Genomic DNA, 16,508 nt, shown 5'->3' with positions numbered 1-16,508 from the left:
ACTCCTGGTGAGACACTGCTATATAAAGGGAACCAGCCACCTGCCCTCCCAACACTGTATATCTGTTGCAAGGCTCAGTCACAGAGGTGCTTTGAAATGCAGACATTCCACATGAATGTAAGTTTTGGGTTTTAAGTTTCTCTTAAAATTTCCTGATTGGTTAAAAAATCACATACCAATCCATGATTGAGTGATACAGTCCTCACATAAATAAAAAGCCTGTTCCTCCCACTGGGAAGCATTTGAGCAGAAAGTAGAATCCCTAAGGGAATGAGTCCTAATTGCAAAGGTGAGGAAGGTGCTGCAACTTGTATGTCTGATCAAGAATATTTTGACTTAGTCGTGATTCTTTTTTTCCCTTAGGTTGATGAGAACATGAAGGTAGCACAGAAAAGAGATGCTGTCTTGCAGGGAATGTTTTATTTCAGGAAAGATATTTGCAAAGGTATTACATTATCTTAGATTTCTAACGTCAGCTTATGCTGCAACAAGCTGCTAAAGCTCCCCTGACCCTCTTCTCCAGCAGGTGGCAATGCAGTGGTGGATGGTTGTGGCAAGGCCCAGAACAGCACGGAGCTCGCTGCAGAGGAGTACACCCTCATGAGCATAGACACCATCATCAATGGGAAGGTAGGAGGGTGGCCCTGTACAGTACGCCTCACTGTGCACATCCCCCGGCAGGGAGTTCATAAAGTGTCCTGCTTCTTGTAGGAAGGTGTGTTTCCTGGACTGATCCCAATTCTGAACTCTTACCTTGAAAACATGGAAGTGGATGTGGACACCAGATGTAGTATTCTGAACTACCTAAAGCTAATTAAGAAGAGAGCATCTGGTATGATATCTATTTTTCTTAATCTCATAATATAGACAGCATGGTACAATCTTAGAATGTTCAATTTCTTAAAGTAGTCTTTTAAAATAATGCTGTATTCATGCACACTGTTTCACATTTTCATATTTCTGCAATTGTATTCACCTTATAATCTTTGACACTCATAATTTAGATTAGCAGTGCGTTTTTTCTTATCAGTTCATAAAATAGGGGTGCATCTTAAAATCACTGGCATCTTAGATGATGAAATGGCATCTGGATTGCTTACTTATCATTTACGTCCAACTGTGTTGATCTTACATCATCATGGGCCCTTTCATAGGGCTAAGGAACTCTGTAAATTAAATAAGCTGAACAGTTCTTTAGCCTGCCTTTGTACATACAGTGAGGCTCCTGAGAATCCCCTTTCTTTGTTAGTTTTGAGGAGGTTACATTTACAGTACAGTACAGTAACCAAGTACTGCTAACACAGTACTTGGCACAAGGGAGCTGTCAGCTGTTAATAAAGTGACAGCAATAATGGTAATGGCATCTGTATTTAACTCAAGGCTTCTGTAAACTTTCTGGAGTCACAAAGGATAGCCGTAGAACCCTACCTCACCCCTCAAATGGTATACTGCCAATTTCCCCCTTCATTCACTCTACTTACTGTTCTTTATTCTCTCCACCTCTTTGATCAAAGATCGCTCAAGGACCGTACAGTCCTCTGAGGCAGTCTCATGACACTGGCATTTGTAGTCCTAGCCCTCTGGCCAAATGGGAGGGCACATGTTCTTGTACACATGTGCTGGCTCCTGTCCCTTAAGAGCTGGCAGTGTCAGCATATGGGTGGCATCTAACAGGTACCATAGAAACTGGATGTATGTGTTCTCATTGCCTGCCTGCAACCTAGAATTCCTGCCCAGGAGGAGTTCTTCAAACGCTATGAAAGATGTTCCTACCCCCTGCCATGCAGCTACACTAAAAGGACATACTGATTTCTCTCCAGAATTGTGTTTATGCTGACCACTAAATATCAACTTATTAAAAAAAAATTACATGGTTTTAATTTTTTTTCGCTCCCCCCTCACCCACAGGAGAACTAATGACAGTTGCCAGATGGATGAGGGAGTTTATCGCAAACCATCCTGACTACAAGCAAGACAGTGTCATAACTGATGAAATGAATTATAGCCTTATTTTGAAGTGTAACCAAATTGCAAATGAATTATGTGAATGCCCAGAGTTACTTGGATCAGCATTTAGGAAAGTAAAATATAGTGGAAGTAAAACTGACTCATCCAACTAGACATTCTACAGAAAGAAAAATGCATTATTGACGAACTGGCTACAGTACCATGCCTCTCAGCCCGTGTGTATGATATGAAGACCAAATAATAGAACTGTACTGTTTTCTGGGCCAGTGAGCCAGAAATTGATTAAGGCTTTCTTTGGTAGGTAAATCTAGAGTTTATACAGTGTACATGTACATAGTAAAGTATTTTTGATTAACAATGTATTTTAATAACATATCTAAAGTCATCGTGAACTGGCTTGTACATTTTTAAATTCTTACTCTGGAGCAACCTACTGTCTAAGCAGTTTTGTAAATGTACTGGTAATTGTACAATACTTGCATTCCAGAGTTAAAATGTTTACTGTAAATTTTTGTTCTTTTAAAGACTACCTGGGACCTGATTTGTTGAAATTTTTCTCTTTAAAAACATTTTCTCTCGTTAATTTTCCTTTGTCATTTCCTTTGTTGTCTACATTAAATCACTTGAATCCATTGAAAGTGCTTCAAGGGTAATCTTGGGTTTCTAGCACCTTATCTATGATGTTTCTTTTGCAATTGGAATAATCACTTGGTCACCTTGCCCCAAGCTTTCCCCTCTGAATAAATACCCATTGAACTCTGATGGCTGTTATCAAAGGAACTTTTCTTTGTTTAAATTTGCTGATGCAGGAATTAAGTTTAAACACAACTCTATAGAAAGAAAGGAGATTATTACCCAGAATTCACATGTAGTGATTATTAAGGACAATTTTTTTTTTAACTAAAAAAGTTGGCGGCGGGGGTGGGGGGTGGCAATCATTTTTCTTCCTATACATACAAAGGATACTGTCAAAAATGGCGTTCTTCTCTTGTGGCCTGTTATTCTGATTGCTGCTGTATACAGTTTTGTCATTCTTTAGTTTTTAGTTAAGCATACTGATAGACTTTCCTCTAAAAGCCATTCACTCCAGATTTTACCTGGGGAATATTCTACATACTGCTTACTTTCTCTATAAAACTCATCAATAAATCATGAAAGGCACTGAGTTTTGTAAATCAGGACCCTAAATGTTTAATTGCAAATAAGTTTCAGATAATTATTATAGCTTTGCGTTGAAGTTTGTTGTTTTTTTTTCTCAACTAGTTAAGTCAACTGCTTCTGAAATAACTCTGTATTGTAGATTATGCAGATCTTTACAGGCATAAATATTTAAACTGTAATATGCTAACTTGAAGAGATTGCAATAAAGCTGCTTCAGCTAACCCTGTTTATGTTTAAATACTAGGGTTTGTTCTATATTTTATACATGCATTTTGGATGATTAAAGAATGCCTGGTTTTCGTTTGCAATTTGCTTGTGTAAATCAGGTTGTAAAAAGGCAGATAAATTGAAATGTTTGTGGTATGAGGAAATAAAAGAATGGAATTAGCTTTCATTCAGAAACCTTTGAGTGTGTGTGAGTTCCACAGCTAAACAAATAGTAGGAGAGTTTGGTTTTTGTAATTAACCCAAATACCATGAAATTATTTTTTCATCATTGCGACCTCAGATGTTTCTAGAAAGAAGCATAGTGATGAAGACAAACAGATGCCGTATCTCCCCTAGTAGCTATCAACCCCGGTGGGGAGAAAGAACTTGAAGTGTGACTGAATTGACTGCTGTGCCACTGGAAGATTTTTTTTTTTTCTTTTTTACTCCCAACTGCTGTTCTGCTGGGTCAGTGGGTACATGGTGAATGAATGTTGAGTAACCTGGGTGCTGTGCACACTGCAGTCTACGCAGGAGATACTTAGACTGTGAGTCAGCAAGTCCTGCAGAGAGCTGTTTTTGACTCCTGTCTTTGGATCAGTATTCACCCACACACACACAGAGTTCATGAAATAATGTTCATCTGAGAAACACTTTTCTCAGAGCTCTAATTTCTTTATTTGAATGTTCTAGGGCAGTGCTTATCAAACTGTAGTCTACATACAAATCTCTTTGGGCTGTCATTCTGGCTTGGTAAGTCTGGGGTGGGGCCCACATTTCTTAACAAGCTCCCAGGTGATGCTGATGCTGTGGATTTGCTGGCCCCATGAATAATAAGGACTTTGTCTACCTGAGTTATGGACACATCAATATCAAGTCTCAAAAAACACTTGCTTTTAAGTCTAATGTGATATGTCTACATTTTCTCTTATTAAAGACCAGATAGTGGTCTTTCTCCAGGACAGAGAATGTAAGCCTCACAGCTCTCATGAGCTTTACCATCTGAACACAGCTAAGAATTTGGGATTTTAGGAACAGAACTGTAAATCTTAAGCAAAAAGTGCTTTCTCCTTGGTAGAAACACCTGTGGCCAAGCCCAGACCTTCAGATCCTAACTTGGGATACAACTGATTGTTACTTAACCTGCTGCTAACCTAAAGACTAGTTTTCTGCCCATCTAGTCCCATGTGTGAATAAGAGGTTTCCTCCTGGTCCCAGGATGCCTCTGCTGCTCAGCTCATCTCTGAGGCTGTCTGTGAGCCTTCAGTTCAGAAATGGAGGGAAAATCCATTGCCTTCGATGTCTCCTTCCAAATCACCACCCAAAACAAAAATTAGGAGACGTAGAAATCCAGGATGTGTTGTGGGTTAGGCCATATTCTGAGGAGTTGGAAGGTTTCTTGGGGACCTGAAGTCTCGTGAAGAGAAATGTGGAAATAAGTGTCCTGCAAGCCATTGTAGTGCTTGACATGGGGGAAAGAGGCCAGGGGGAGGGGGACCTGTGGTGCCAGGGCCTTTCAGAGCTTGGCTAGATGAGGGGGTCCTTCTCAGAACTGTAAATAAGCTGCTCAGTTGCATGGTTTTCAGAGGCCCTGCTAATGAGCTTTTTGTTTGGGTTAAGCCTCCCCTGCTTTCCCTGAAGATAAGCCACTGAGTTCTATCAGCTGCTGTCTTCTCTCCATTATGCTTTCGTATAAATATTTAACATTTCCTATAAACAATTCTGGAAGTACATGCCAAGTGATACTTATGGAAGTGTAAGAAGATGTTTCAGTTCAGGCTGCTATAACTACCACAGACTGACTTACACAACTGACATTTGTTACTGTTAGGGAGGCTGGAAGTGCAAGAGCAAGGCACTGGCGGATTCAGCTCCTGGTGAGCGCTCTTCATGGTTTGCAGATGGTTGTCTTGTTGCGTCCCATGTGTTGGAGAGATCATTTCTCTTGTATCTCTCCTTATCTAAGGACACTAATCCCATTCATCAGGGTTCCACCCTCATGACCTAATTACCTCCCAATGGCCCCAACTCCAAATACCCTCATACTAGGGGTTAGGCTTCAACACAGGGACCTGGGGGAGACATTCAGTCCATAACAGAAGGGAACGGGTAAGGACTACTATAAGTGAAGAGGCCCTGGTGGGCAACCTTGGCTGGGAAACATATATTCCTCACTATTGTGTTTTCCTGGTAAGCAGAGGCTGAGATAAGCTAGATAATCCCTAAAGCAAGCCCCTTTTCATTCTCAATATTCTATAAAATGAAACAGTACAAATCTAAGTATGGAAGATGCATTAAAGAGAACCGTGAGCTGGGTGCAGTGGCTCATGTAATCAGCACTTTAAGAGGCCAACTCAGGAGGATCGTTTGAGTCCAGGGATTCAAGACCAGCCTGAGCAACATAGTGAGACCCCCATGTTTACAAAACAAAATTAGCTGGATGTGGTGGTGTGCACCTGCAGTCCTAGCTACTCAGGAAACTGAGGTGGGAGGATCACTTGAGCCCAGGAAATCGAGGCTGCAGTGAGCTGTGATCATGCCACTGGACTCCAGCCTGTTACCTCTGGATGGAAATGAACAAGTACCAAAGAGACAAACTTCTAGGTTGCTAGACATGTTTTATATCTCAATCTGGGTGATGATTCATGGATACCAAGATGTTTAAAAATGACTGGGCTGTACACTTAAGATGAGGGCAGTTTACACATTTTGGGTTTGTTATGCCTCAAACAGAAGCAAAATGTGGGTTAAACTGGTTCAGAAAGGAGGAAGGAGAAAAGAAACTTTTCTGAGCAAAAACTAGTGTATTAGTCCGTTTTCACACTGCTGATAAAGACATACCTGAGACTGGCTAATTTATAAAGAAAAAGAGGTTTAATGGACTCACAGTTCCACGCAGCTGGGGAGACTTCACAATCATGGCAGAAGGCAAAAGGCACATCATTCATGGCAGCAGGCAAAGAGAATGAGAATCAAGGCAAAGGGGAAACCCCTTATAAAATCATTAGATCTTGTGAGACTTACTAACATGAGAACAGTATGAGGGAAACCGCCCCCCATGATTCAATTATCTCCCACCAGGTCCCACCCACAATACGTGGGAATTATGGGAGCTACAATTCAAGATGAGATTTGGGTGAAGACACAGCCAAACTGTATCATAGCGCGGCGAATGTGTTGCAAAACTGCATTTTTATGCCCTTTTAATACATTACACTTTCATCATGGCAGATGAAAGCAGTTTAAAAGCCAACATCTCAATCAAAAGTGATTCATTCTGAAGTTCCTAGGAAGTTTATCAGCATTGGGTTGGGACAGGATACAAGTACTTCTAGCATAAAAGCAAAAGTATAGAACTGAGTTCCAATCTTAATATTTATACATACTAGCTGGGTGACTTTAGACTTTGTCTATATATCATCTGTGAAATAGACATGAGAACACTTCGCAGATTTGCTATGTGGTGGAAATAAGGCAATGTACATAAAAGCAAAGGACATAAACTGTTCAGGCAAGCCATGTTCGCTCCCTACTCTGCCCCTGGAGACTGTGACAACACTATCATATTAAAGACGACACAACCTGCATCTACTTTCTACCAGTATATAACACACATTTTCTTAATAGTCTCCTTTGAAATAATTTAGCCTTCCAAGAATGCAATGAAGTCAGCGGAGAAAAACAGTCATACTGATGACTTAGGATCTAAAATTTCTAGACAATGAAACATGAGAAGCTCTTCATATGTTTTTATCACCTCTCAAACAGTCCTGGTGAGTTTCCCAGAACCTTTTTTGGCTTTGCCCAAAATAAAGCCATGTGTTTTGAATACTATTGGTCTTTCTGCAAAGTAGAGACGCTTGGCATATTCAGAAATTTTGGATGCAAGTGACAGAAAACCCCCACACCCACCAGCTTTAGAAAAAAAGAAAACCTACCAGCTAATATCACAGAAACGTCCAAGAGGTGGCACTAGCTTCAGGCACAGGTTATTGGCTCAAATGCTCTCAAGTCCAGTCTCCCGATTCCTGGCTTACACCTTCCACTATAACGGTTTCACTCTCAGGCAGGCTTTCTCCATAGAGCACACTCCCCCAGTGCCCAGCCCTATCCAGCAGCTCCAGCAACGCCAGGCATGCGTTACAGTAGCTGGGCAACCCCACTGGAAAAGAGCCTCTCATTTGCCACAAGTATATAGGAAAGTCTGGGTCTGTCTGAGTTTGTGCAGAATCATGATGTGATTTTCTAATGAGTCAGGAGATTGGGGTTCTAGTGAGTCAGGAGACTGGGGTTCTAGTTCTGACTCTACAACTAGTGTTTGTATGATATTAAGCAAGTCATTTCCTCTCTTTGGACCTCAATTGTCTCATCTATAAAACAGAGGAATAAAATCTCAGTGCCATCTTGAGTCTGTTTTAGAGCTAACAACATTTCTTAAGTTATCCACACTAAAAGCTGTTTCCTCTGGAAGTTAGATAATAGTGCCCTCTAGTGATCTTTTCAGTAGGTGCCTTTTTATTTCATTTGATGTACAAATATTCCTCAATTCACAGAGACATTCAGAGCACATTTGCTATAAAATGAAATTCCACATCGAAATATATATTTCCATTCTCATTTTAAAATAGAAAAATGCTTGTGCTCCAAAATAAGCAGCTGAAACTGTGGATTTCACATTTATTACTGTTTTAGCTGCATCTTGGTCATTTGGTTATATTGTACTTTCATTGTTGTTCTTCGTACGTGTTTTCTACTATCCCTTGTGATTTCTTCTTTGGCCATGGGCTACTTAGTAGAATGTGGCTTCATTTCAAAACCTTTGGGAATTTTCTAGATGTCTTTTTTATTATTGATGTCTAGTATAGTTTCATTTCGATCATAGAATATTCTGTTATTTCAATGTGTTGAATGTTTGACCTTTTAATAGCCCAGGGTACAGTCTTTCTTGATGAATATTCCATGTACACTTCAGAATAATATATAATTGGTGTGTATAGTGTGTAGTTTTCTTTAGTAGTTGAATTTTTGATAATGTTCTTCAAATCATCTGTATCCTTGCTGCTTTTCTTTGTCTACCCTTTTTTCCATTACTGAGAGTGGAAGGTTAAAATCCCAAAATTTTATTGTGGATTTGTCTGTTTCTCTATAGTTTTGTCAGTTTTTGCCTCGTACACTATGAAGCTCTGTTAGATATCTTCACACTTAGGAATTGTATGTCTTCTTGATGAATTGATCCTTCTATCATAATAAAGTATCCCCTTTTTTAATCTCTAGGAATACTCTTGTTTTGAACTTTACTTTGTCTGATATTAATACTCCATGTCAACTTTCTTACAATTAGTGCTTACATAATAAATATTTTCTATCTTTTTACTTGCAACCTAGCTATGATTTTAGAATTAAAGTGTTTCCCTTTAAACAGCTTCTGGTTGGGTCTTCCTTTTTTTATCCTTTTTAATGGAAGTGCTTAGTTCATTAACATTTACTGTAATAATTGATATGGTTGAGTTTAAGTCTATCATCTTGTTAGTTTCCTATTTGTTTCTAATGTTCTCTTTCCTTTAATGCACTTTTCCTGTCATGTTTTGGTATCCCATTTTATGTCCTCTATTGACTTAATAATATCTTGTATTTAAAAATGATTTCTCCAAACAACCCCATCAAAAACTGTGCAAAGGATATGAACAGACACTTCTCAAAAGAAGACATTTATGGGGCCAAAAAACATGGGGAAAAAAGCTCATCATTACTGGTCAATAGAGAAATGCAAGTCAAAACCAAAATGAGATAGCATCTCACGCCAGTTAGAATGGTGATCATTAAAAAGTCAGGAAAAAACAGATGCTGGAGAGGATGTGGAGAAATAGGAACGCTTTTACACTGTTGGTGGGAGTGTAAATTAGTTCAACCACTGTGGAACACAGTGTGGCGATTCCTCAAGGATCTAGAACCAGAAATACCATTTGACCCAGTGATCCCATTACTAGATATATACCCAATGGATCATAAATCATTCTACTATAAAGACTCATGCACACGTATGTTTATTGCAGCACTATTCACAATAGCAAAGACTTGGAACCAACCCAAATGCCCATCAGTGGTAGACTGGATAAAGAAAATGTGGCACATATACACCATGGAATACTATGCAGCCGTAAAAAAGATGAGTTCATGTCCTTTGCAGGGACATGGATGAAGCTGGAAACCACCATTCTCAGCAAACTAACACAAGAACAGAAAACCAAACACCACATGTTCTCACTCATAAGTGGGGTTGAACAGTGAGAATACATGGACACAGGGAGGGGAACATCACACACTGGGGCCTGTCAGGGGGTGGGTGGGCTAGGGGAGGGATAGCATTAGGAGAAATACCTAATGTAGGTGATGGGTTGATGGGTGCAGCAAACCACCGTGGCACATGTATACTTATGTAGCAAACCTGCACGTTCTGCACATGTATTCCAGAACTTAAAGTATAATAAATAAATAAATAAGGTATCTCCTTGCATATTTTTAAATGATTATAATATTCATCTCTAACTTACTACAATTAAGCATAGACTAACACTAAATCAGTTCATATACAATGAAACACCATAGAGGAGTACACGTTCACCCACCACCTCCCATTCTCTGTGCTATTGTTGTCATATATTTTACTACCACATATGTTTTTTTTCATTTTATTATTATTATACTTTAAGTTTTAGGGTACATGTGCACAACGTGCAGGTTTGTTACATATGTATACATGTGCCATGTTGGTGTGTTGCACCCATTAACTCGTCATTTAGCATTAGGTATATCTTCTAATGCTATCCCTCCCCCCTCCCCCCACCCCACAACAGGCCCCAGTGTGTGATATTCCCCTTCCTGTGTCCATGTGTTCTCATTGTTCAATTCCCACCTATGAGTGAGAACATGCGGTGTTTGGTTTTTTGTCCTTGTGATAGTTTGCTGAGAATGATGGTTTCCAGCTTCATCCATGTCCCTACAAAGGACATGAACTCATCATTTTTTATGGCTGCATAGTATTCCATGGTGTATGTGTGCCACATTTTCTTAATCCAGTCTATCATTGTTGGACATTTGGGTTGGTTCCAAGTCTTTGCTATTGTGAATAGTGCTGCAATAAACATACATGTGCATGTGTCTTTATAGCAGCATGATTTATGATCCTTTGGGTACATACCCAGTAATGGGATGGCTGGGTCAAATGGTATTTCTAGTTCTAGATCCCTGAGGAATCGCCACACTGACTTCCACAATGGTTGAACTAGTTTACAGTCCCACCAACAGTGTAAAAGTCTTCCTATTTCTCCACATCCTCTCCAGCACCTGTTGTTTCCTGACTTTTTAATGACTGCCTTTCTAAGTGGTGTGAGATGGTATCTCATTGTGGTTTTGATTTGCATTTCTCTAATGGCCAGTGATGATGAGCATTTTTTCATGTGTTTTTTGGCTGCATAAATGTCTTCTTTTGAGAAGTATCTGTTCATATCCTTTGCACACTTTTTGATGAGGTTGTTTGTTTTTTTCTTATAAATTTGTTTGAGTTCATTGTAGATTCTGGATATTAGCCCTTTGTCAGGTGAGTAGGTTGCAAAAATTTTCTCCCATTCTGTAGGTTGCCTGTTCACTCTGATGGTAGTTTCTTTTGCTGTGCAGAAGCTCTTTAGTTTAATTAGATCCCATTTGTCAATTTTGGCTTTTGTTGCCATTGCTTTTGGTGTTTTAGTCATGAAGTCCTTGCCCATGCCTATGTCCTGAATGGTATTGCCTAGGTTTTCTTCCAGGGTTTTTATGGTTTTAGGTCTAACATGTAAGTCTTTAATCCATCTTGAATTAATTTTTGTATAAGGTCTAAGGAAGGGATCCAGTTTCAGCTTTCTACATGTGACTAGCCAGTTTTCCCAGCATCATTTATTAAATAGGGAATTCTTTCCCCATTTCTTCTTTTTGTCAGGTTTGTCAAAGATCAGATAGTTGTAGATATGTGGCATTGTTTCTGAGGGCTCTGTTCTGTTCCATTGGTCTATATCTCTGTTTTGGTACCTGTACCATGCTGTTTTGATTACTGTAGCCTTGTAGTATAGTTTGAAGTCAGGTAGCATGATGCCTCCAGCTTTGTTCTTTTGGCTTAGGATTGACTTAGAAATGTGGGCTCTTTTTTGGTTCCATATGAACTTTAAAGTAGTTTTTTCTAATTCCGTGAAGAAAGTCATTGGTAGCTTGATGGGGATGGCATTGAATCTGTAAATTACCTTGGGCAGTATGGCCATTTTCACGATATTGATTCTTCCTACCCATGAGCATGGAATGTTCTTCCATTTGTTTGTATCCTCTTTTATTTCCTTGAGCAGTGGTTTGTAGTTCTCCTTGAAGAGGTCCTTCACATCCCTTGTAAGTTGGATTCCTAGGTATTTTATTCTCTTTGAAGCAATTGTGAATGGGAATTCACTCATGATTTGGCTCTCGGTTTGTCTGTTATTGGTGTAATAAGAATGCTTGTGATTCTTGCACATTGATTTTGTATCCTGAGACTTTGCTGAAGTTGCTTATCAGCTTAAGGAGATTTTGGGCTGAAACAATGGGGTTTTCTAGATATACAATCATGTCATCTGCAAACAAGGACAATTTGACTTCCTCTTTTCCTAATTGAATGCCCTTTATTTCCTTCTCCTGCCTGATTGCCCTGGCCAGAACTTCCAACACTATGTTGAATAGGAGTGGTGAGAGAGGGCATCCCTGTCTTGTGCCAGTTTTCAAAGGGAATGCTTCCAGTTTTTGTCCATTCAGTATGATACTGGCTGTGGGTTTGTCATAGATAGCTCTTATTATTTTGAAATACATCCCATCAATACCTGATTTATTGAGAGTTTTTAGCATGAAGTGTTGTTGAATTTTGTCAAAGGTCTTTTCTGCATCTATTGAGATAATCGTGTGGTTTTTGTCTTTGGTTCTGTTTATATGCTGGATTACATTTATTAATTTGCATATATTGAACCAGCCTTGCATCCCAGGGATGAAGCCCACTTGATCATGCTGGATAAGCTTTTTGATGTGCTGCTGGATTCAGTTTGCCAGTATTTTATTGAGGATTTTTGCATCAATGTTCATCAAGGATATTGGTCTAAAATTCTCTTTTTTTGTTGTGTCTCTGCCAGCCTTTGGTATCAGGATGATGCTGGCCTCATAAAATGAGTTAAGGAGGATTCCCTCTTTTTCTGTTGATTGGAATAGTTTCAGAAGGAATGGTACCAGCTCCTCCTTGTACCTCTGGTAGAATTCGGCTGTGAATCCATCTGGTCCTGGACTTTTTTCGGTTGGTAAGCTATTGATTATTGCCTCAATTTCAGAGCCTGTTATTGGTCTATTCAGAGATTCAACTTCTTCCTGGTTTAGTCTTGGGAGGGTGTATGTGTCGAGGAATTTATCCATTTCTTCTAGATTTTCTAGTTTATTTGCATAGAGGTGTTTATAGTATTCTCTGATGGTAGTTTCTATTTCTGTGGGATTGGTGGTGATAGCCCCTTTGTCATTTTTTATTGCATCTATTTGATTCTTCTCTCTTTTCTTCTTTATTAGTCTTGCTAGCGGTCTATCAATTTTGTTGATTTTTTCAAAAAAAACCAGCTCCTGGATTCACTGATTTTTTGAAGGGTTTTTTGTGTCTCTATTTACTTCAGTTCTGCTCTGATCTTAGTTATTTCTTGCCTTCTGCTAGCTTTTGAATGTGTTTGCTTTTGCTTCTCTAGTTCTTTTAATTGTGATGTTAGGGTGTCAATTTTAGATCTTTCCTGCTTTCTTTTGTGGGCATTTAGTGCTATAAATTTCCCTCTACACACTGCTTGGAATGTGTCCCAGAGATTCTGGTATGTTGTGTCTTTGTTCTCATTGGTTTCAAAGAACATCTTTATTTCTGTCTTCATTTCGTTATGTACCCAGTCAGTAGTCATTCAGGAGCAGGTTGTTCAGTTTCCATGTAGTTGAGCGGTTTTGAGTGAGTTTCTTAATCCTGAGTTCTAGTTTGATTGCACTGTGGTCTGAAAGACAGTTTGTTATAATTTCTGTTCTTTTACATTTGCTGAGGAGAGCTTTACTTCCAACTACGTACCACGTATGTTATGCTGCTCACAATCCAGTGTTGATGTTTAGTTTAAAAGTACAATATGTCAAGGCTTTATATCTAAAATATGTGAAGAACTCTCAAAACTCAACAGAGAAAAGCAAACAATCTAATCATAAAACGGGCAAAAGTCATAAAAGAACTATTTCACCAAAGAGGTGAGGCAGATGACAAATAAGCACGTGAAAAGATGTTTGACATCATTAGCCACTAGGGAAATGCAAATTAAAACCACAATGAGTATTACTACTTGCCTATTTAAAGAGTTAAAATAAAAAAATAGTGATAATACCAAATGCTGGGAAGGACACAGGACACCTGATTACTCGTGTGTTGCTGGTGGGGATATAAAATAGTACAGCCACTCTAAGAAACAGTTAGGCAATTTCTTATAAAACTAAATGTGTGATTACCATTTGACCCAGCAGTTGCACTCTTAGGCATTTATCCCAGAGAAATGAAAGCTTATATTTACACAAAAGCTGTATACAAATGTTCACAACAGCTTTATTCCTACTAGCCCAACACAGGAAACAACCCAGATGTCCTTCAAGAAGTGAATGGTTGAGCAAATTGCAGTACATCTATCTCATCTAATACTACTCATCTACTCATCTATCTCATCGAATACTACTCAGCAACAAAAGGGAATAAACTAGTGATGTCGCAGCAATCTGGATGAGTCTCCAGTGAATTATAATCAAGAAAAAAAAAAGCCCAATACAAATTGGTTGCTAGAGTTTCAGGATGGGGTGGGGGGATACAGGAGAGAGGTTGGTGTGGTTATAAAAGGCCAGTTCAAGGGATCCTCATGAAAGATAGAACTGTTTGGTGTCTTGACTGTGAAGTGGAAACATGAACCTACAATGGTGATAAAATTGTATAGAACTAAATACACACATGCACACAAATGCATACAAGTAAAACAGGAGAAATTGAATAAGATGGGTAGATCTTGTCAATGCCAATATCTTGGTTGTGATACTGTACTATAGTTCTTCAAACTGTTTCCATTGGAAAAATATTGGGTGAAGAGTACATGGGATCATTCTGTATTATTTCTTATAACTGTATAAAAACCTAGAATTACCTCAAAATTAAAAGTTTAATTTTAAAAAGGTAATTATACAGGCACAAGAACGTATAAAGAGGTACAAATGTTCCCACCATTAAAGAGTTTATCATGGAGGCAGGGTTAGGAAGCCAGTGGTTTTAGAGATGGCAAAGTTTTGTTGATCACATTCAGGAGATGGTGTAATTGTACCAGATGAAGTCTGTAGTCATATAATCATACCAGTGGACATTTATTGCACAAATCTAAATGCTTTCCATGTGGCATCTCAGTCTTTACTAGTACCCCTGCAGTAGGATATTATGATTGCCATTTTGCCAGTAATGAAACTAAAGCATAATCAGGTTAAGCAACTTGCCCATTTTTTTTTCAGTCCAAGACAATCTTGATTTGGCTAATCTTGACTGATATTTTGGTGCTTATATATAAAGAGCTCTGGATTATTTGTCAAAATTCTTGAGGGGGTGGGCATAGTGGCTCACGCCTGTAATCCCAGCACCTTAGGAGACCAAGGCAGGAGGATCACTTGAAGCCAGAAGTTTCAGACCAGCTTGGGCAATATAGCGAGATTCCTGTCTCTACCCAAAAAATTAAAAATTAGCTGAGCATAGTGGTGTGTGTGTGTAGTCCCAGCTACTCAGGAGGCTGAGGCGGAAGGATTGTTTGAACCCAGGGCTTCAAGGTTACAGCAACAGAGTTAGATCCTGTCTCAAAAAAAAAAAAAAGAAAAGAAAAGAAAAGGAAAGAAAACAAAAGTCTTGGGTTCTAGGCCCACTCTACTACTGATTAACATTTTAACTTGAAGAGTGATTCAATCACTTGGTTGCCCCACTTGAAAAAAAAAGCTGGATTACATATCTAGAATCGTTACCACATGAACATTCTATATTTTTGGTTCTTTGACTCTAAAATGGTCAGCGTAAAAGAGTGTTTTCCATCCCTCTTTTGGCAGTTAGAGCCATCCCTGGTGACTTTACCCCTTTCCCCTGAACCCTTCATAAGTTTATTGAGCATCCACTCCAGTTGTACACTGGTGTTTGTTTTCACGGGGTTACTGGTACCCTCCACCCTCACCCCTCTTTCTCCCTGCAGAAAGCTTTTCTAATACTTTCAGCCATGGTCAATTTCAGGTGATAGCAATGGTAATCATTTATTGAGTGCTTACCAAATGTTAGAGATTGACACAGGCTATGTCATTTTTTTAATACAAAGCCCTGTGAAATGGGTACTATCAGACCGTTTTTACACCTGTGGCTTAGAAGACTTAAATGTCTAGTGTAAGGGCGGTTGTAGTGGTAGGCAGAGGCAGGTCTCAAACCCTCGCCTACCTAACTCAGACACACTTGGCAATACTATAAATCTCTTTAAGCCTTCCAGAGGATATGTTTTAGGAGGTGGATTGTTCCATTTTATATATATATGAACATGATAGATAGATAGATAGATAGATAGATAGATAGATAGATAGATAGAGATAATTTTAAACGTGCTCACTTTCATTTCTGAAAATTTACATTTGATAACTAAAAAAGCCTTGCAATTCCAGCATCTCCCTCATGGTGGCAGTAGAAGACTAATTCAGGTACACGCAGCCTCCAGCACCAACAACTAACCCAGAAGAAACCTCCTTAATAAATCAGCTTTTGGTCAAGATTAGTGTTACGTAAAATGCAAAATTAGGACCCTCGGAAGGGGAAAAAAAGAGTCTCAAGTATCTAGGTTATTGACCCCAGAAACAAAAGAAATTTGACAAACTTGCAAAACAGAGACAACAACTTCCTATGGGGGAAAAAAAACAAAGCAACTACTTGTTGCTGCCCACCCGTTTAGTAACTGGCCTTGGTAGTCTTCCAGCAGCAAGCACAATAGCCTTGTCCACAAATGCTTTTCCCATTTCCTCGGTCCCCTTGAAACCAAGCTTTTGAGAACAAATAGTTCATTTCTCCTTTCTTAATTTGCTCTGAA

General features: G+C 39.1%; 1 protein-coding gene and 1 long non-coding RNA gene across 4 annotated transcripts in view; one reads left to right on the top strand and one right to left on the bottom strand.

Moving 5' to 3' along the window:
* The window catches only part of GCLC (glutamate-cysteine ligase catalytic subunit), a 50,651-nt gene extending 47,284 nt beyond the window's left edge, over positions 1–3,367 (top strand). For 2 of the 3 annotated variants that reach the window (XM_055391114.2, XM_004044219.4), the window contains exons 13-16: positions 364–445; positions 527–630; positions 712–832; positions 1,909–3,367. In XM_055391114.2, the coding sequence (XP_055247089.1) occupies positions 364–445; positions 527–630; positions 712–832; positions 1,909–2,120 (519 nt within the window). In that variant the 3' untranslated portion in view covers positions 2,121–3,367. Of the gene's footprint in view, positions 1–363; positions 446–523; positions 631–711; positions 833–1,908 lie in introns of all 3 variants that reach the window. The other variant, XM_019029874.4, reaches the window with a different exon arrangement.
* Positions 1–16,508, bottom strand: part of LOC129534351 (uncharacterized) — a 75,580-nt gene that overhangs the window by 6,042 nt on the left and 53,030 nt on the right. The gene's annotated exons all lie outside the window — the stretch shown is intronic.

This window comes from Gorilla gorilla, chromosome 5 (assembly GCF_029281585.2).
Source record: "Gorilla gorilla gorilla isolate KB3781 chromosome 5, NHGRI_mGorGor1-v2.1_pri, whole genome shotgun sequence".
Lineage (NCBI taxonomy): Eukaryota > Metazoa > Chordata > Mammalia > Primates > Hominidae > Gorilla > Gorilla gorilla.
Note: the sequence above shows the minus strand (reverse complement) of the source record. Positions and strands in the feature narration are given on the sequence as shown.